Source organism: Bombyx mori, chromosome 10 (assembly GCF_030269925.1).
Source record: "Bombyx mori chromosome 10, ASM3026992v2".
Classification (NCBI taxonomy): domain Eukaryota; kingdom Metazoa; phylum Arthropoda; class Insecta; order Lepidoptera; family Bombycidae; genus Bombyx; species Bombyx mori.
The window spans coordinates 736,191-757,877 of record NC_085116.1 but is presented as its reverse complement, the minus strand read 5'-3'; the positions used below and the strand labels follow the sequence as shown (position 1 = coordinate 757,877).

The 21,687-nt window shown below is 38.2% G+C and overlaps 3 protein-coding genes and 1 long non-coding RNA gene across 8 annotated transcripts in view; 3 read left to right on the top strand and 1 right to left on the bottom strand.

Moving 5' to 3' along the window:
- Nucleotides 1-2,532, top strand: part of LOC101746208 (zinc finger protein 433) — a 48,094-nt gene extending 45,562 nt beyond the window's left edge. For both annotated transcript variants that reach the window (XM_021350757.3, XM_012693928.4), the window contains exon 6: nucleotides 189-2,532. In XM_021350757.3, coding sequence (XP_021206432.2) covers nucleotides 189-389 — 201 coding nt within the window. In that variant the 3' untranslated portion in view covers nucleotides 390-2,532. The remainder of the gene's footprint in view (nucleotides 1-188) is intronic.
- LOC101737076 (ankyrin repeat domain-containing protein 29) overlaps nucleotides 1,380-21,687 on the top strand; it is a 54,083-nt gene continuing 33,775 nt past the window's right edge. For both annotated transcript variants that reach the window (XM_004930280.5, XM_062670371.1), the window contains exon 1: nucleotides 1,380-1,525. In XM_004930280.5, the coding sequence (XP_004930337.1) occupies nucleotides 1,514-1,525 (12 nt within the window). In that variant the 5' untranslated portion in view covers nucleotides 1,380-1,513. The remainder of the gene's footprint in view (nucleotides 1,526-21,687) is intronic.
- LOC110385919 (uncharacterized) lies at nucleotides 3,369-12,792 on the bottom strand. 3 transcript variants are annotated; one of them, XR_009973949.1, is made up of 2 exons: nucleotides 5,393-11,933; nucleotides 3,369-3,809 (listed from the first exon to the last, which is right to left on the bottom strand). XR_009973949.1 is itself a non-coding variant. In XM_062670370.1 (2 exons), exon 2 carries the CDS (start codon nucleotides 9,412-9,414, stop codon nucleotides 5,659-5,661), a length of 3,756 nt encoding a protein of 1,251 aa, XP_062526354.1. In that variant the 5' UTR covers nucleotides 9,415-10,478; nucleotides 12,645-12,792; the 3' UTR covers nucleotides 4,820-5,658. The 3 variants fall into 3 exon arrangements, 1 of the variants encoding a protein (XP_062526354.1); XR_009973948.1 differs by lacking the exon at nucleotides 3,369-3,809 and adding an exon at nucleotides 4,820-4,903; XM_062670370.1 differs by lacking the exon at nucleotides 3,369-3,809 and adding an exon at nucleotides 12,645-12,792 and having other exon boundaries at nucleotides 4,820-10,478.
- LOC119629019 (uncharacterized) lies at nucleotides 4,578-20,159 on the top strand. Its single transcript, XR_009973951.1, has 2 exons — nucleotides 4,578-4,670; nucleotides 18,524-20,159. It is a non-coding gene; the product is annotated as an uncharacterized LOC119629019 (long non-coding RNA).

The following is a 21,687-nucleotide window of genomic DNA, read 5'->3' as shown; positions in this document are numbered from 1 at the left end:
TTAATAAGAATACTCATTATTATTAGAATTAGAAAAATTCATAAATTAAGAAACGAATTAGAACAACATTTAAAAAGAATCAGATACATAGATCAATAGATATTTTTTAATCGTTTTTTTTTTATATTTGGTATAAAATATATCGAATAACGTCTTTAATTTTGAATAAAAGCAAATATGTTTTTCAGGAAAATCTACGAAAACATGTCCTTCGAAGCGGCCGTCATAAAGGTCTTTGTTTGTATAAGTGTCATATATGCAATTATCCTACTAATATGGCAACTAATCTCCGAGAACATTTGAGAACAGTACATAGTGATAAGTATGACTCTAAAACCGCTACTGAAAGTGTAAGAACACATTTAATGGTGAACAAGTCAATCGAATGAACCACGAATACTGTGAATTTAAATGGATCTTATTCCTGCACGAAAACATTAAGTCAGTTGATACAAAAACAGATGGCAGCACTACTTTCAGAAATGTAATAATACAATTGGATTGACTACAACTTTTTTAAACGACAATAGCTTTTTTATATTATTGTGTAATAAATTGAAATATTAAAATTAAAGTTATTAGGTTGTTATTAGGTTTTAGGTTATTAGGTCTTACCATAGACCTATATTCAGTGGTCTTACGCCTACCTACTAAAACTAAACGTCAAATAAGCCTTTCATTAATGTCAAAACTGTCAAAATGAGACATGTAACTAGATATATTTTTTAGGAATTTTAAAATGGCTTGATGCTTATAAAGTTACAGTAATCTTTACTGTGTGCATATTCATTGCTTAATTCTTATTAAGCAATTTACCAGTAAATAACTTACTAAAAATGCGTTAAACTAAACATTCAGATGTAACGAATTAGAAAATGTAAAAATTAAATTACAGACGACATAGTACTAGTAAATAGCTCGTGGAGGGTAGGTTTTTAAGTATGTACTATTATGGCTTGCATCAATGAAATTGTTACGATGGATTTTTAAAAATTATAAAATAAGATCACGACATATATCAGTAAATGACCACCATTTTACTGAGATTATATTTCATCCCATATTATTTCATGTCATTTCATTTCATTTCAACCCAGTTGATTGATGTCTCAAATTAATCATCTTCATTTCATTTCATTTCACTCCATATGATCATTTTTCATAAAAATAAGAATTAATTTAAAATGAGACAAGGCTTAAAAGTCTTAGTTACTAGGTCGGGAAAAAAATACAATTTTGAAGTTTTTAAACAGAAAAACAGACGAAACGTCATTGTGGTTGTTGTTGGACGTCTTCTAAGTAAGATACTTTTAAATTTTGGCGCAAAGAATACCGCGTTGTCGTACACTTACAATAAATCCATTTTTACTAAGTTATTTGATGTTATAATTCAGTAAACATTGTAAAATTAATTCTTTCTGGTGTAAAACAGTGGTGTGATTATATTTTGATCTTTTAAAAATAATGACTACAACCCTCGTAGCTGAATGCTGAAAATCGATTAATAAACAATATGTCTTTGAAGGTACGTACATTGGTTATACACATAAGATAATATGTATCTTAGATAGTTAGTTAGTTACTGTATTTTACGTAGATAAGTTTTTAAAATCACCCATCTGATTACATAAAATAAAGCTTAAAATATAAAAAAGATTTTTTATCTAAAAAATTAATGAATTTTAATTGGTCATATAATATATTCTACTAATTAAACGGTTTACGTTTTAATGATGTAAGCATGTAAAGGAAATATATAAATTACATTAAAATATAATAATACTCAAAAATATTGATAAATTATTATTGTCTTCAATGGTAGATGACCTAGTAGTGCTTTATGCTAACGTGAGCTGTATACTTATAGCTTACTCTTACGGCTCACTGTAGTGGTCATCATTGGTCACAGAAATCGGTAATACGAGGAGCAAAAAAGTTATAACCTACTGCTTTGAACTATTTCAAATATAGTTTGAAGGATGCCACAAAGTATTACATGAAACACTGTGTAGGAGAGATCATTCTATCTGGATACACACTGTGGTTTGAGGAAGTGGAATGAACTCTGCTCCGGGGTTGTAACAGCTCAGTAAATAATGTAACATGTTTTATTTATTTACTTTCGTCAATATTCAAAGTGCTCATGAATTGTTACAATATTTTAACACATTTAATGACACCGATGACAATGATCCCAAAATGTTAGTATTTCAGAACAAATAATTAAATTATTAAGAAATGACTTCACATTTAGAATGTCCATGAATACTTGCTGATACTTTGAATGTTTTACAGTTCTTGTGGTCATCAATAGTAACTGACTAATTGTATTTTTGTTCCATCCACCGCTAAAATATCCCTCAAATCCCTCATCGATTTTAATAGGATGGTTGATGTTATTTTACAATTGTAATCTATAAATTTTATGACATATTGTATAGTTATTCTATTCATCTATCATGATGCTTTATTAGATTAAACGTTGTAATAACTTCTAGGACTTCAAATTGTAATAAAATTGGCTCCTGAAAATGTTTTGTAACTATATTTATTTCTGCTCCCAATCATTAATAAAATTTGAAAAATTTCTCATAATTTTATCAATATTTAACTGCTGATAAGAAAAGAGCTTTTAAAGTTTCTATAAAATGCTTCAGCTCTTTGATTGATCTTGCTTATGTACAAGGAAATTCTCAATAATGATATTGCCAGAAAAGAACCATCTCATACACCGAAAAAAGCAAAATTGATCCCTTTGTGAAATTACTGGTGACAACGAAAACCGGTAATATACCAAACGATCGGTTTCCATATATAGATCGCGAAGTGAAACCGGTTACGCACCGGTTTTGCTGACGGTAGTTACCGTTAAATATTCGCACAAGTCTTTTATGTTAATCTAGATACATAGATAAATTAATAAATCGGAATATTATTGTGTTGTTGACGGATTTTGAGTTGACGCAAAAGAGGTTTAACTAGTCTCAATTTTATTGGCTCTTCAAATGTTTTAACCGGACTGTATAGTTGTTATAGGCTGGACGGAGTGGAAAAAGAGCGAGCCCATGCGGAATTAAAACCGTCTTCGAAAGCTCGAAACATTAAAGTCGCCTTAAAAAAATAAACAAAAAAATAATAAATTAAGTAGCCCCAACATTAGTTCATTCACATTTAAAAAATAGAAACTTTCAACAAAATCCCGGTTTTTACAAACGAGTTTTTCAAAGATCACAAAAAAACCCTATCAAGGAAACACGAGATCATCTCTACGATTATAAAATTATACAGACAATGACAGCGCATAGCCGAAACTCGTGCAACTAGATTGGAAGTTGAATAGTTGTTTGAAATACTTAAAGGTCCATCACTAAAACAGTTGTAAAGCATATATTAAAAAAAACAGGTTTCGCTACACAGACTAAGAAGTTGTTAACAACATCTTACATTAAGAATGCTTAAAAAAAACAAGTGTTTTATTTTTAATTCAAAATTTAAATCGAGCCACATCGGACTGTCATGTCGGTGTAAGAAATCTTAAAATATTACGTCTAGCCATTCTAAGGATCTTTGGAGGTCATCTCTTTCAGCGGAAGATGGCAGATCTATGTGGTCTACCACTAAGAAGGCTAACAATGCGCCCCCATATTCGCAGCAACGTTATTGTTATCTTGTGGATTGGTTAACCCGTAGACACAGCCCACTGAGTTTCTCGCCGTATCTTCTTGTGGGTCACGTTTCCGATCCGGTGGTAGATTCTGCGAAGTACTGCTCTTGCTAGGGCCAGTATTAGCAACACTCCGGTTTGAGCCCTGTGAGCACACCTACATGTTAGGATGAAGCTGAAATAGCCTCTCAAAGCTATCAGCATAGGTAGGAAAAAAAAAGTGGATTGATTTATATCGGCAGGAAAAGTGAAATAATTCTGATAATCTTTTGTACGTAAGTGTACACAAAATAGTTCAGCGGCGCCAGTGAGTGAATCAATTTGAATCAGTTATATGGGCCGAACGTTAAAGAAGTGCAAATCACACCACCTACACTCCCGAGTTTAACTATTTTATTCATCATGTACCTACGACGCTTATTGCATAATGTATACTAAGAAATGTTTATCTTTTTACTGCTTTAGATAAATACCTATTCTAAACTATTTAATACTAGTGAATACACCGCGCGAGACGTTAATAGCAACTTAGCTACCGTAGGAAGTTGGAGTAACAATTCCAGTAGAAGAAATCTGATAATAATATTTAATACTTATTTAAAAGTTTCCGTATAAAGGTATACAGAGTAAAGGTAAATATAGAAGTAAATTTCATTATCAATCTTTAATTTCTCTTCTCTTCAATCTTTAATCTAATAAGTGTATTGTGTGATTCGCTCCAGTCGGTCGACTCAGATGCTGCGTCACGAAATCCACTATATCTCTGAAAATAATTCTACTTTTTTTTATGATTGAGAGTTTACTGGTGGCCCTGAGGTCTTTCCAGTTTTACAAGGACAGGTGGGCGAGCACGGGCTCAGCCAGAATAGGTTTGAATTTTGAAAAATCCGTGTAATGATTTCTTTTTATTTCTAGACCAGAATATTGCTTTAAGTACGAACAATTACAACGGTGCTTACAACATTTCAACTCATTTGGATAAATGAACAAATCTGCAAATATTATTGTTAGTATCTTAAATTAACATAAATTACGTCTTAAAAAGAAAATCGCAATAACGACACCCTGTTCATATTCAGGGAAGTATTTTATCACTTATTCTTTTGCCACTGATATATTTATGTAATGTGTTTTGTAATGAAACAAAGAACCAAGTTGTTGCTCTGCAAAGAGTTTTTTTATTATTATTATTTTATTAACTTATTTCTACACTTACAATTATTATAATTATTTTCGAACCTGCAAAGAGAAACAACATTGAAAGATATTGCTTCACCCTTTTTTAAGTCTGCAAGTTTTTTTTAATCTATTAAGAAAGCACGTTATATTTTTGAATGTCCGAAGCCAGAGAGCAAATCCAATTATGGAATGAACATAGCTTCCACCACAGATAATATTATTATGATAGTGGTGGAAGCTAATGCGCGGGAAATTTAAATGTAATTAATGAAGGGCCAAGAGAGCTTCATTTACATCTCCCCCTCTAGCTTTTCAAAATTCTACAGGTACTGGTATAAGTTTGGTAATATGAAATAAGTTTGATTCTAATTTTTTGTAGCCTGTGTTTATCTTATAGATTGAGTTTGATATTTTCTCTGTTCGATTCGAACCCAGCGACCTCGTGGCAGCCTAGGGCTACGGAAACCAGCACGAGGTGCGCGTCGAACATGTGCCGCGATTCGCGGCGCCGGATGTACTATTTTAACAAAATATCATGCAATCACTCACCGGAACCGATGCCTTCGTCTTCTCACGCCGTATCACTTAGGGAGAAGGGTATAGGGCAGGAATGGATAAGGATTAGCGATGATACACAACTTTAGCGTAGACCGTCAATGTACAGGTACCGTCCCGTTCGAGAAGCAAGACAAAGTGACAGATGTCAAATCGCGACGGCACCGTCAAATCGCGACCCGTGTTGCCGTGGTAAGAATTCAAAAACTAACGGATTGGTTTCGAACAGTCACCCGCCCGGACAGGTCCCCTACCTGTCCCTAATCAACTGGCAGCCGGGACAACGTTGTGACCGCTCGTTTGAGAACCGAGTCCCCGACCAGAACCTCTGCAGACCGAGGGGTCCCATCCTTACCGGGAAACAGATTAACAATGCGCCCCCTACGCCAACGCAGTGGCGGCAGGTTAGCATCCTTAACCAACACAAGGTCACCGACGTGAGGGGGACTGGTTCTATCCGTCCACTTAAAGCGCTGCTGGAGCAGATGTAAATACTCAAGGGACCAACGTTTCCAAAAATCTTGGGACATCTGCTGCAACATCTGGTATCGCCTCAACCGTCCAGGCTTGATATCCGAGAGGGGATACTCCGGCAACGCATTGAGTGGCTGTCCTATCAAGAAATGGCCTGGAGTTAACGACTCCAAGTCATTCGGGTCTGAACTGAGCGGGCACAACGGCCGTGAATTAAGTACCGCTTCAATTTTACAAAATACCGTAGTTAACTCCTCAAAGGTGAGCGAGGTTTGCCCTATCACGCGCATCAAGTGAGTCTTAGCCGATTTTACTACTGCCTCGAAAATTCCACCCCAGTGGGGGCATCCTGGAGGACTGAAGGTCCACCGAATACCGCGACGAGAGAGGGCCGTTTCAATATCCACCTGGTTATTGTTCAAGAAATTTACTACATCCCGCAAGTAACGGTCCGCACCTACAAAATTCGTTCCGTTATCGGAGCGTATCAATTCGGGTAAACCTCGACGGGACACAAATCTATCCAAGCTCGCAATAAAGGCTTCAGTTGTAAGGTCGGCAACAACTTCAAGATGTACAGCTTTGGTTGAAAGACAGACAAAGACGCACAGATAAGCCTTAATTAACCTAACATTCCGCAAACGTGAAGCCTTGATCATGAAGGGCCCAGCGAAGTCCGTACCAACTCCAGAAAACGGCCTGATCTTCTTCACTCTGTCTGGGGGCAGATCTCCCATCTGAGGCTGCATCGTAGACGCCTTAAGCCGATAACAGGGTAAACACCGGAAAAGGACGCTCCGAACCGTACGACGCCCTGACAGAATCCAAAATTCCCTCTGGAGGGATGCCAACAACGCATTGCAACCGGAATGCGAATTTGCGATGTGGCGATCCATCACCAACAGGTCAACTAACTGGCTCTTCTTGGGAAGTAAAAGAGGATGGCGCGCCGAATAAGGTAAATTGGAGTTACTTAATCTACCTCCCACTCGAATCAGCCCCTGGCCGTCTACAAAGGGGCTAAGACGAGCGATAGCTCCACGAAGCTTAGGGCGCTTAGTCCTTAGCGCCTTCAATTCTGAATGAAAGCTGGTGGCTTGCACAACTTCAATTAATTTCAGCAGCGCCTTCTTCCGCTCGATGGGACACACAACAGGTGTCATATTGCGTTGAGACACCGACAAACGACAATTCCGAATAAACCTCAAAATCCAGGCGGTAACCTTAACCAGCTTGTCCAAGGAGCTATAACGGTTGATGAGCAGATCCAAATCCAACCCCTGAATCACTCCTCGATCCTCGAACTGCGCCGGTGCAGCCACGAGACCTGGAGGAACTTCTATGCGAGAGGGAGGCCACTGAGAAGCTTTCTTGGTGAGCCACTGGGGACCCCACCATAACTGATGATCAACTATTTCCGATGCTAAGCATCCCCGAGAAGCGCAGTCCGCCGGATTGAGCTCACCAGGCACGTGTCTCCATGTTAGAGGGACCTCAGAACCTTGAATCTGGGAGACACGGTTGGCCACGAAAACTTCAAGTGTATGAACCGAAGCCTTCAACCAGCACAACACTATCTGGCTGTCTGTCCAAGCATAGACAGTGTTTTCTAAATCAATAACCGACCGTAAACTAGTAGCTGTATGGTTTAACAACCTAGTCAACAGAGCGGCACCAGACAACTCGAGCTTCGGAATCGTCATGCGTGTCCGAAGCGGAGCGACCTTACTCTTAGCTAACACCAACCGTATATCAACCCTTCCAGTTGAAGAAACCGTTCGCAAGTATACCGCAGCTGCGAATCCGCGTTCCGAGGCATCCGAAAACCCGTGGAGAGACGCCTTGTATTTGCCCGCAGGAACCAGCTTCCGAGGTATTGACACGTGGTTAATATCAGGAAGAGACGAGAAAAAGTTCAACCAATCCTTCAATAGGTCACCAGCAATCCCCTCGTCCCATGACAGGTTAGCAGACCACAGTCGCTGCATGAAGCACTTTAAGAGAAAAGTGACAGGAGCGATCCAACCGTTTGGATCGAAGGTTCGAGCAATTGTGGAAAGCACCGTTCGCTTAGACCATACCTTTGGATTTTCCAACTCCACCCGATAGGTAAATTCGTCTTGAATCGGACGATATTGAATCCCTAGGACCGACAGCATGTTAGGGTTATCGACATTCTCGAAAAGATGGGGATCCTGTTGATACTCCGTTGGCAAACCAGTCAACAACTCAGGACAGTTAGACAGCCATTTTCTCAACTCGTACCCGCCCCTGCTCAAAAGGCGGATCAGTTCATCCTTGCGTGATAAGGCCTCTTCGACACTGTCGGCGCCCGTACATACGTCATCGACATATAGGTCCCGTTCCAAAATGTCCGCAGCACGAGGGTAGTGCAACCGTTCCCTCACTGCCAACTCCCGCAAAGAACGAACCGCTAAATATGGACTCGACCGCAACCCGTAAGTGTTCGTGTTCAGTTCATAAATTTTTATGGGCTCATCTGAGCTTTCACGCCAGAGAATGAGTTGATACCGCCTATCCTCCGGATGAATCACCGTTTGCCTGAACATCATACGGATGTCTGCCACGAAAACGATCTGGTGCCTGCGGAAGCTCGTCAGTATGTCTGAAATGTCCCGGTTCAGCTTTGGACCCGAATGGAGACACTGATTTAAGGAGACGCCGGAGGAGGTCGTGACCGAACCGTCAAACACGACCCTAATTTTACCGTTAGGAGTTTTCAAAACCGCATGATGAGGCAGGAAACAGTGCTCCGTAGCACTCCAATCTACCTTGGAAACCGACATGTGACCTAAAGATTCATACTCCCGCATAAACTCTACATATTTCTGCCGGAACACCGCGTCGCGCCTCATGCGTCTCTCCATTGACAAAAGTCTGGTCTCTGCTGCCTTCCTCGAACTGCCTAGCAGTGGGCGATTCGCCCGAAAAGGAAGTCTTAACAAGAACCGGCCCGAATAGAGACGACCCGTATTATTCTGGTAAAACAGCTCACATTCCTCCTCATCCGGGTTAACTCGATAAGCTGTAGGAGGTTCTTCTAGTTCCCAAAACCGTTGGACTACTTCCGAAAGCGTAGACCCGACCAGAAAATTGTCCGATTTCCTCGCAGCGACCGGCCGGAACGCAGGACCCAACAATACATGCCCTAATTTTGTGTCCATTGCAACCAAACCCTCCGCATGAAGAACGCGCTTCCCAGTCAGGAGCAGCTTCCCTAGTACATCCGCCCCAAGTAGTACGTCTACTGGCCCCGGGGTGTCAAACTTGGGGTCCGCTAGCCGTAAGTCTGAAGTCAATGACCGTATGTAACTGTTTACCTTCACCGGAGGGTGACGACCTATCACCTCAGGCATCACCAAAGCTGAGACTCTAAACTGTAAGCGAGGGTTGGGATTCGATGAGAAAATAAATGAAGTGTGACCGATCACGTCCGAAATTCTAACATTGCCCACTCCACGAATAGAATAAGAAGACTTGTAAATAGGATTGCCCAACCGTACTGCAAGGTTGCTCGACATAATAGTGCCCTGTGCGCCGGAATCCAACAGAGCTCGAGCAAACACAGTGTTGCCATCCGAATCCAACACCCGAACAGAAGCGGTAGGAAGTAAAACAGCTTCTGGGGCTGGGGCAACACTGCAGTGAGCGGCAATTTCCTAGCGGGGGCCCGGGTCCCCGCTATCCCGGTCGGCGCGCGACGGAAGGTCGTAGCGTGCCAGCGGATCCCACGCTCCCACATAAGGCCCTCGTTTCCCGTCCCGCCTCATATACCTCCGCGTACGATGGCCAAACGGTCCAAACACTGGAGGGAGTCGCTCCAGCGTCGGCCGCTCCCTCAGCGGAGGAGAAAACCGTACTTCTGAGGGAGGGGGAGACGAGTGAGCAGGGCTACTCGATCCAGCAGGCGAACACGGCCCCGCACGGGGGGACAACGTGGCCACCCCGGCGTAGCTAATGGGCATCCGCTGGCACCCGCCCGCAGTACCTAACCCGGCGCCTCCCTGCGAAGCCTCTTTCCGAGGGTCCACGCCGCCGAATTGGCGAGGGCTACGACCGGTGCGCTCACCGGTCGGCGAGGCTGGATGACTGCGTCCGGATGACCTCGGAGTGGCGGCAGACTCCAGACACAGGAGGGCATGGTGCCGACCGTCGCAATTAGGGCACAATTGTGGCTGTGGACAGACGCTCGCCGTGTGCGGCCCAAAACAAAAAAAGCACCATCGCCGCTGGGCAACGATGTTGCGTCTACCCCTGATGCGCGTCGACCGGAACCTCGGACAGGCGGCTACGTCGTGCCCGCTCTCATGACAGAAGGCACACCGTGGGCCTCCCACCGCTGCCATGAGCGCAGTCAGTCGTTGAGACGGCCCCCTCTTATCCCCTCCCCCTCCCCTCTGAGCAACCGAAACGGCGTGGCCGGAAACCGGCACACGCGACCCAGAGGAGGAGGGCGGTGGCATAATCTCGTGTCGGCGACTTTCAGCTTCTAAAAATGCCAGCAGACTGGCCAGGGTAGGCAGTTCGTCCCTACCTGCGTTGTCCTGCTGCTCGAATCGAGTGAGCACCTCAACCGGCAGCCTACCTGCAACAATATAAAAGAGCAGATATGACCATTGGTCTACTGGTAGACCCAAATTTCCCAAGGCCTTAGTGGCCACCGTAACTGGATTCAGTACCTCGGCTCTGATATCGGAAGCCCGAGAAAGTTTGGGTATCGCAAACAGCCTGGCCAGCTGAGTGTCTACCAACCGTCGTTGATTTTGATATCGGTCGAACAGGATCTGGCGTGCGACCGCATAATTGTCGTTGGTGATAGGCAAGTGTGCCACCAATTCACCAGGTTCACCTCGCAGAGCACCCCGAAGCTGAGCCATCTTATAAGAGGCAGTCAAGTCCGACCGACCATGGACCAGGCTGTCAAACAAATTTATAAAGCCGACCCACTCGTTCAGATCACCGTGGAAGATCGGCAGGTCGATGGAGGGGAGGCGTGATATGACGCCTGACGAAGTTCCCGAACCTCCATTACCACCGGATGACGACTGCTTCTTAATATCGGCCACCCGTTGCAGAATGGCATCAGCGTACTCCTGACACTGGTCCACGTCAAGACCGATGGCATGGATCACCTCCTTCTCCACTTCGGACCCCAAAGCAACGAGGTCAGACAACCGATCGTACACTACCTCCAACCGTTCGTGCACCTGAGACGCCCTATCGAGCAATGCCGCATCCCTATCTGTTCTGTCAACCAAAGCATGAGCTGATGCGAACCATCGGAGCTCACTAGTCACCTTCCCGCGAATGTAGGACACCGACATGTTACTTGCAGTTTACAACCAGAACAAAAAAAAATCAAAAAAAAATTCAAAAAAAAATTCAAAAAAAAATTCAAAAAAATAAAAAAAAAAACAAAAAAAAATTCAAAATAAAAATTGAAAAAAAAATCAAAGGAATTATTTAAAGGAGTGTACGAGTGAGCCCACCAAAATATTCCTACTCCTAAGTATTTAGGTAACCTAGACCTCACCACTGTACCAAGGACACCTCAACAAATAAGAACAAACTTAAAATTTAAAGTTATAAGATAGAAAATTGCTGATACCAGGTTTTGAGTTGCAACTAAACTCAAGCGCACCTGGCCTCTAGACTATAACTAGAAGCTAGTCACCAAGCAGGACCCAATCAACAATTTACTATCACAAAGTATTCACACCGTTCAACGGGTAAGTCAAATAACAAAATTAAAATTAAAAATTAATTATATGATAGCAAATTGCTGATAAAAATTTGTGAATTAATTTTCAAACACTGATGGCCTCAGGACTATACCAAAGCCAGTCACCAAGCAGGGCCCACAGTCAGCAGTCCACTACCACAAATTCAAACAAGTAATTTAAATTTAGAACAAATTAAAACAAATAACAAAAAATATATATAATAGTAAATTGCTGGTATAAGTTTTGAAATGACACTCATACACCGTTGGCCTCTGGACTATAACTAAGCTAGTCTCCAAACAGGGCCCAACCAGCAATCTACTACTACAAGTTCAACAAGTAATCCAGTTATATTCAATTACAAATGTGTTGCAGCTCAATTATACTAAAATATAAGTAGGAAGTGAGCTACAATCATACACAAATTAATAATAAATTATAAACCCCAACTGTAATAACATTCAGATTGTTACACACAACTATGCTTAAATAGATGTGGTAATCTACTGCTATGATGAGCAGAATTAACATAAATCTGTAGTAATAGTATGAAAATAGCTGACCACTGTAGCAGCTGTGTGCTAGGTCATAAACTCAGCCAGCACAGCTGTCCAACTCACGTACAATTAGTCAGCTATGCGCAGTGGAAGCTAATAAATCAGTCTTACTATTACTAACTATTACTACTCACTAATTTTCTTAACCAGGTGGATAGAAACACACTAAACGACCTGACCTAGGTCAGCAGAATGATAGTTTAAACAGAACCGAACCCTATGCCTACACTACTTCTGCTGACTAGTAACAAAATTAAGTGAGGTTAGACGTAAAAAATTTTACATTCGTGGTAATTACTATAGATTTCAGAAATCTAACCACGCTCTGCTACCAGAAATTGTTCGATTCGAACCCAGCGACCTCGTGGCAGCCTAGGGCTACGGAAACCAGCACGAGGTGCGCGTCGAACATGTGCCGCGATTCGCGGCGCCGGATGTACTATTTTAACAAAATATCATGCAATCACTCACCGGAACCGATGCCTTCGTCTTCTCACGCCGTATCACTTAGGGAGAAGGGTATAGGGCAGGAATGGATAAGGATTAGCGATGATACACAACTTTAGCGTAGACCGTCAATGTACAGGTACCGTCCCGTTCGAGAAGCAAGACAAAGTGACAGATGTCAAATCGCGACGGCACCGTCAAATCGCGACCCGTGTTGCCGTGGTAAGAATTCAAAAACTAACGGATTGGTTTCGAACATTCTCTAAAATTTTATAAGGTCCAATTTTTAATTCTTCTAACTTTTTTCTATTTAGTCGGTTACCATTTTCCACATATACAGAATCTCCTACTTTTAATTGGATATATAGTTTTTTTTTGTCGAATTGTTGTTTATTATAATTGTGTGATTTTATAGTTCTTTCGACAGCAATTTTTCTATCTTGTAATAAATCATTTTGTGTTTTATGTTCTTTCAATTCATCTGGCAAGATATTAATAACTTTTCCTTCCATTAAATATGTTGGTGAAAATCCTGTCACAGTGTGTTCAGTTTCATTATATTTTTGAGTACATTCATGAGCGATAGTTGTCCATGCTATTTTACCATTTTTTTCATTAATTCTACATCTTATTTTGTTAACTAATGTTTGATTTAAGCGTTCATTAATTCCATTTGAAAAAGGTGCATTTACAGCAGTGAATATAATAGGTATGTTCTCTTTTTCCAAAAAAGTTTTGAATTCTTTCGAATTTATTCCTGGGTATTGATCGGATAGGATCATTCCAATTTTATTTTCAGGAACAACTTTCTTTATAAGCTTTATAAAATCATCTGCATTTTGAGTTTTTGACGTCAATATGTAGGCATACCTGGTGAAGTGGTCTACCAGAAGATGTAGATATGTTTTTGTAGAGCGAGAGCCACCAAATCCACCAATGGTATCTACCGAGACAATTTCAAAAGGGTAAGTTGCTGGACCTAAATGAGACATCAATCCATATTTAAATTTAGTTCTAGATTTATTTTTTATGCATATTTCACAGGTATCACAGATTTTTTTAATATTACTTGTTAAATTCGTTGCTGCATAGAATGGTTTGATTATATTTTCGGTTTGTCTTATTCCTATATGGCAGTATGTATAATGAATATTTTTTATTAGTTTTTTACTAAATTCCTCAGTGAGTATAATTTTTTCTTTGTTTCTTATTATTTTAAAGTAAATGTTGTCTTTTAATATTAGTTTATTTTTATATAGTTTTATTTCTTCGTTTTTTTCTTGATCGTTTTGTATGTCTTTTAATTTAATAAAATTTACAATTTTTAAAACTTCTTCCTGATTGACATGTGATTCCAATACAGGGTTTCTACTTAAACTGTCTGCTTCTGAGTTATACTTTCCCGGTGAATATATCACTTCAAAATTAAATTGTGATAAGTAATATGTTAGGTCCCCTAGTTCTTCATCTGTTCTCGCCTTAATATTTAGTTTTTCTAGAGGCTTATGGTCTGAAAATACTTTAAATTTTTTCCCTATGAGCCAATGCTGCCAATACTTTATTGCTTCTTTTATGGCTAAGCATTCCAGATAAATGGCTTTTTTTCGTTTTTGACTATCATTTAATTTCCTTGAAAAATATGCACATGGCTTTTCTACTCCATTCACTTGGGGTTGTTTCAAAATAGCCCCTACACCCTGAATACTGGCATCTGTATAAATATGTATAGGTAAATCGGGATCAAATATTTCCAAAATAGGTTTTAAGCAAAGCATTCTTTTTATTTTATCAAAAGATTCTTGACATTTTTCTGTCCAAATGAATTTTTGATCTTTTCTTAACAAATTGTGTAAAGGATCCAATATGATTGATATATTTGGTATATATTTCCCATAGAAATTTATTTTACCTAAAAATTGTCGAATATTCTTCTTTGTTTTTGGAACAGGGAATTTTTTTATAGCTATAACATTATCTTTTAGTGGAGTAACTGTATTATTTTTAATTATATGGCCTAAGTATTTCACGGAGTCCTGTGCAAAAACGCATTTAGAGAATTTTAATCTAAAGCCTTCTTTTGATATTGCTTCCAATAATAGAGATAAATGTTGTATGTGTTCAGTGAATGTCTGGGAAAATACTAAAATGTCATCAATGAAATTTACTGTAAAATTTGACAATTTGTGTTTCCTAATAATGCTCGTAAGTATTCTTTGAAAAATTGCCGGTGAGGTTTTTAAGCCAAATGGCAAACAAGTCCATTGGAAATGATTTTCTTGAGTAACAAATGCTGTTTTCTTCCTATCTTCTACTTTCAAAGGTATAGACCAGAATGCGGAATTTATGTCTAGTGTGGAGAAAAATTTACAATTTCTTGTTTTTAACATTAAATCTTCCATCAGTGGAAATGGTTGCGACTGAGGAACCACTATTTTATTTAAATCACGAAAATCTATGCATAGTCTAGATTTTCTACCTTCCTCTTTTTTATAGGCTAATGTTACAGGGGCTGCAAAAGGACTATACGATTCTTCAATTAAATTTCTTTGTAATAATTTTGAAACTTGTTGTTCTATTTCTTTTTTATCTTCAAAATTACACCTATATGGTCTTTTGCTACAATATGTATCTACTAGTAAATCTATATGTGCTTCATAGCCTTTCACTGAACCTACATCATACCTATCTTTTGCAAATAGTGATTTATATTTGCTTATTAATTCATCTATTTTTGATTGTTGCTGAGCGTCTAAGTGATTTACTGAAATTTTGAAGTTTGTAACCTCTATGTGCTCATTGAAGTTTATTTTACACTTATCAGTCATATTAAAAATATTTTTCACTGTTAAGTCTCTATCATTACCTTCATCAATTAAATATTGTTTGTTTTCAATTTTGTTACCTGTGAAGCCAGGAATATTTTCATTATTTTGTTTTTTTTCTCTTTTGTTTAGATTTTGTGTGATTTTCAAGTTTTCATTTTGAATAAGTTGAAAAGATTTTATACAATCTAATCCAATCAGAAAATCATAATCAAAGTTTTGATCATCAATTACAAACACATTCATATTTTTTTCTATTTCAAAAATCTTTATCTTTAATGTTACTATTCCTGTTGACTTTTTTACACCATTAATCGTTTTTAAATTTGCTTGATTATTGATATTATTGTTTTTTTTTTTTAAGGATAATAGTCTTGAATTAATTAAACTTACATTTGATCCTGAATCATAAACACCTAATATTTCTAAGGAATCATTTATTATAAGCTTAACTTTGATTAATGGTGGAATAATTAGTTTTTTGGATCTATTTCATTTAAACTTATTTCTAATTCAGAATTATTAACATTCCTAATTGACTCTTTTTTAGAGCAATCATTATCTCTATTTTTGAACCAACATACAGATTCTGAATGATACCTAATTCCCTTCTTTTCTTTTTCACAGATTTTGCATGGTCGGGCTCTGAAATTTTTTTCTTTTATTTTATAATCCGAATCTATTCCCTTTTTTTCCACAGTCCTTTTATTCATTAAGTGTTCCAAGCCCCGAATAATACTAAATAAATCTTCAGTCTCTCTTAATTTATTTCTATCAATTTCATCCGCTATAAAATTAGGCAGCCCTGTTACAATTAAATCAATCAAGGTAGGTCTATCTATTAATTTGTTAACCTCTAATAAAAGCCTCTCTTTCTTGAGAGCATATTCCAATAATGAGCCCTGCCTATATTTGAACAAAATAGCATACCTTATTGGTGTCCAGCCTTTGTTCACATATGTTTCACAAAAGCTTTTTTTTCAAATACCCCATTCTGAATTAATTGTATATTTTATAAGCATAGAATTATACCAATCTTGACAAGAATCATCCAGAAATAGCCTAAGCACTTGAATCTTTTGAATATCTACATCTATACCTATACGAGTACATTCAGCTTCAAAGATGATCATCCACTGTGTTACACTTGAGGTTTTTTTTGTGAATTTTTCTATTACAAACATTTCAGATATTTGTTTTAAATTAAACTGTTTAGATTCCTTCTTCAATTCAGCAAAGTTTTCCAGGATTCTTGTAAGAGTTTCCGTCGAAGTTTCATTAGTAAAAATCTGTTGTTGTGTTTTTGATGTAATCTCCTCCAGTAAATATCCTTGGAACTGCATATTTCCGTCTTGGTCCATGTAAGTGTCACGTAATTCTGCTGTTGCTGAAATCCATACTTGCCTTTTTTCGTGTCTTCTTTGCAACGTAGCTTTTACTTTTTGAAAAGTTTGGGTTTTTATTACCGCATCGTGTAGTTTCACCGGTTGTAATTTTTCCGGCATTAAGAACACATTTTTTTCGGTATCTGTTATTGAGGTTATACAAATAACATTTGTTTTTGGATCTTCACCTGGTTTCACAATAAATTCAAACTTCAACTTATCCATTGTTTCTAAAAGCTTTAATCAATGTTGTTTTGTAATGTGTTTTGTAATGAAACAAAGAACCAAGTTGTTGCTCTGCAAAGAGTTTTTTTATTATTATTATTTTATTAACTTATTTCTACACTTACAATTATTATAATTATTTTCGAACCTGCAAAGAGAAACAACATTGAAAGATATTGCTTCACCCTTTTTTAAGTCTGCAAGTTTTTTTTAATCTATTAAGAAAGCACGTTATATTTTTGAATGTCCGAAGCCAGAGAGCAAATCCAATTATGGAATGAACATAGCTTCCACCACAGATAATATTATTATGATAGTGGTGGAAGCTAATGCGCGGGAAATTTAAATGTAATTAATGAAGGGCCAAGAGAGCTTCATTTACATTTATTTAATCTCAGTAGAAAAGCAAACAAAAAGCAGTAAAAATAACTCGTAAATCCGCACGTTAAATCCACGTCATTACTTAATAGAAGTTAGTGGAAAATTCTTTATGAGTGTGTATTGAATAAGTAAAACATTTGATAAGGTTTGCAAATAGTTTTACTTTTACTCTATTAAAAAAAAACATAATCAAAAAAGCCTACAGAGCAAAGAAGTGACAAATTCAATCCGCCTGCCATATCAAATTTAAATCTACATCCATTTCATCGGTTATATTGACGTGGCTGCTTCGCGAAAATTTAGAACATCTGATAACAAAAACACACGCGTCCCGCATGTCGACGGCATTTCGTACTCGACCTTTTGAAAATGTACATCCACCAGATTTTTGGGTTATAAATATTATGATATATTCCATAAGTATCTTAAATTGTGGTGTGATCTTAAAGTATCTTAAATGGATCGTTTTCTGCAGATTCCTTTGGAAAGCAATTTCGTTTAGATAGCTATACCAGTATTGAGCTTATAATTTCGAATACCTTGACGCAAACAAATTCAGTGCTACCAGTGTAGTCATAACATAATTAACTGTTGTTAAAGACAGGCTGGCTAAGAAATGTAGCATGTGTACCTACATTTACTGGTGGTAGAACGTCTTATGAGTCCGCACGGGTAGGTACCACCATCCCGCCCATTTCTGCCGACAAGTAGTAATGCTTTGAAGGGTAGGGCAGCTGTTGTACTGTTAAAACTGAGACTTTACAACTCATGTCTCGAGATGAGTGGCGGCATTTATGTTGTAGTTGTCTATGGGCTCCGGTTAAGAGTTAACCGGTGTGAGCTAATAAGTATACTATGCGTTTTTAATTATGGTATTATCGTATTCATAAAACTTGCCATGGCCTTGAGACGGATGCATAATGCGGACCGGACCGGTTCTACGTAAATAGCATCATGCCCTCGCTACTATGCACATCGATCTCACTGGAAAGGTCAGAGCTGTATTTTATTACAAACTCTTCTATTATAAGTGTACGCCCTTCGAAATGACTATATAGGGTGTTTTAGTTCGTAAAATATATTGTTACAGTGTGTAGTATCGAAAGCCGCTATTACCCAGCCATCAAGAAATCGCTGTATTGAACACTAAACCATACGGGACTCCTGTATAGAGACACGGGCCACGAAACAACTTGCGGCTTTATGTAACTTAACTTAGAAACAGCTATTATGATGGGTGCTCAAAGTACATTACAAACAAAAACGGAGACAATGTATGGTGTAAATCTTAGTTGTTTTTTTTCCTAAACTTACTAATGAAATCGTAACTGTTCACAAAACACCTATCTTACAAATTTCCCCTGGATATCTAATGTAATAAATAATAAAGTAGCGGAACAAAATAGCCGTGACCCATAAACAATAAAAGCAGATTAATAAATAAAAAAATAGGACATTTTTACCGTCATCTCACCAAGACAAACATCAATGTTATTGACAATTATTCGCTGTGCATATTACTATTTAATACAATCAATAGAGTCACGCGATCCCAAGTCACGGTTGCCTTGCGGTAACTATATAATTATGCTGTAAAGCTGACACTGTTTTTATAGATATTTATAGTCTGTAGTAGTAGTAGGTACATATATATGTACAAGTATATGATGTTATATAAGTAAAATATGATAATATCAGAGACCTGGTATCGCAATGCGTGTACTTCACTAATATTTAAACAGGCAAATCGATTTATAGTAAGTAATACACAGATGAGCGCCGGTGTAGCTTACACCGGCGCTCATCTGTAGCTGTCATGTAGCTTACTTTTGAAAGATAGGTGTGAATTTTATTTATTTAGAATGGGAGGACGTCTGATGAAGAAGGGCCAATTCAGGCAGTCGGTCGGTCGTAAAAACAGGTGTCTAATAACAGTGTTCGTAAATCGGGCGGATCCGTAAGGACGTGTCCAACGCGTCGGCAGAGACCGGTTTTTGCATGAGCCGATTCCAAGGAGTAGTCAGTTGCGGCCACCACGAAAAGCGACTTTAGAGAAGTTGGCTATTCACTGCCTTATCCCGATACTACAGCCCTGAGAAAAAAGGTTACTTTTAAATTTATATAATAGAATAACCAGTGTCTCACTATTCAAATCGGAGCTAATAATTACTTCGCGCTAGAAATATGCTGGACGGTGGTTCAAGCGTCTGTGGGCTTACAATACAGTGTACCGGTAAAAAAATGTACCCTATAATTGATGCCTTGAATCTTAAATGAACTTTAAGTTACTGTCTTGGCAATTTCAACATGTAGGGCAAAGCGATCGTATAGCTTCAAGGTCTTTTCTATAACTTGTAAACTGCGCCAAAAGCGGATGTTTTTACAAATTATATTATGGGGTTAATATGTTTGATATATTGTATTTTCATATTCCTCTTTTCCCTTTTACTAGGTTACTTTGTTCTTTTTTGTTCTGATTGTTTGACCCTTATTTTAGTTTTTAATAAATCAGTTGTTGTGACTTTATCTTAAATAAATAGGGTTTGAATATTTAGCTGTCGATAAAACCCTAAACATAGTTGAGTGAAAAAAAAAACAAACACACGAGTATGCTATCGAAAATGCCCATATATGTATTATACCTAGCAGGCGACTGTGACGAACAGACTTGTATATAAATTTATGTATGTCTCAGAAATAAATGTATTTCAATTCCAATTCCGAAATCAGTTTTTTTTTATTGCTTAGATGTGTGGACGAGCTCACAGCCCACCTGGTGTTAAGTGGTTATTGGAGCCCATAGACATCCACAACGTAAACGCGCCACACACCTTGAGATATAAGTTCTAAGGTCTTAAGTATAGTTACAACGGCTGCCCTACCCTTCAAACCGAAACGCATTACTGCTTCACGGCAGAAATAGGTGGGCGGTGGTACCTACCCGTGCGGACTCACTAGAGGTCCTACTACCAGTAATTACGCAAATTATAATTTTGCGGGTTTGGTTTTTATTGCACGATGTTATTCCTTCACCGTGGAAGTCAATCGTGAACATTTGTTAAGTACGTATTTCATTAGAAAAAATCATTTTATAGTATCTTCAAATGTTTTTATTGGCATTGCCAAAGTGACGTTTAATGTCATTAAATTGATAATTGTCAAGAGATAAAGATAACGCGGAATCTATTTTCATCTCATTAGTCATCGTAAAAGTCAAACGAAGGAGACGCTCGTAACAGGATGTTTTGAAATAGAATGGACTACCACGAAAAATAAATTAGGACATTAACTGAATACTTCCTGTTCGCAAGCTTAGACACTTTATTCTCTGCAGAAAGTAGGTGGAAAGAAAGTGTTTTGTTTTCGAACATATCGTGATGAAATTATGTTCGTAACATAGAGTAATAATGTCCAACATAATTGTAAAATATTGTAAATAGACATGGTTTAACAAAAACCGACTTCAAATGGAAAAATATTATTCCAAATCAAATTAGTATACACTAAAAACAATAATCATCGAAGTCTGTTGGCAAGATATTGAGTTATTCATCTATTTGTCGCGCACGTACTTAATGCAAATTTAAGACTTATATGGTTTTCTCATAGATACCATTATCAGAACTGGACTAAATAAATGGGACCACAGGGAAAGCGTCAGCTTTCCAATAAAAAAAAAATCATCAAAATCGATTCACCCAGTCAAAAGTTATGAGATAACAAACATAAAAAAACATATAGGCGAAATGAAAACCTCCTCCTTTTTTGAAGTCGGTTAAAAATCACTCAGTCGCAAGTAGCTTCGAATGTCTGGATGTATTTGCACTAGTCCGAAATGTATGCGATAGGGGAGCGCGGGATAGTCGAAACTTTAAAGCAGATCTTCTCTGAACTCTATTTTTCCATTATCAAATATATCCAATAACTACAACTGCAGGACATTGGTTTTAATCTTTATCTACTACGAATAAATAACTTATATGTTTCTTTATGGGGATCGTCTCATTTTGGATGGTAAAACGTACAAGAAGTCATGCGAACTCGTAACGCAAAGGGTGGGCAGACAATCGCCAGTACTGCAACGTTTGATTAAGCCTTATTTGTGTTGCCCTTCACTTTACTCTATGCTGTCATTTGTCGGGGTAAGACGATCTGTGAAATCGTGTAACCGTACCTAGAGGTGAACAAGATAGTCCTAGTTAAATTACTCATTCGCAATTTAATTACGTGTTTTTTAACAATATCATCAATACA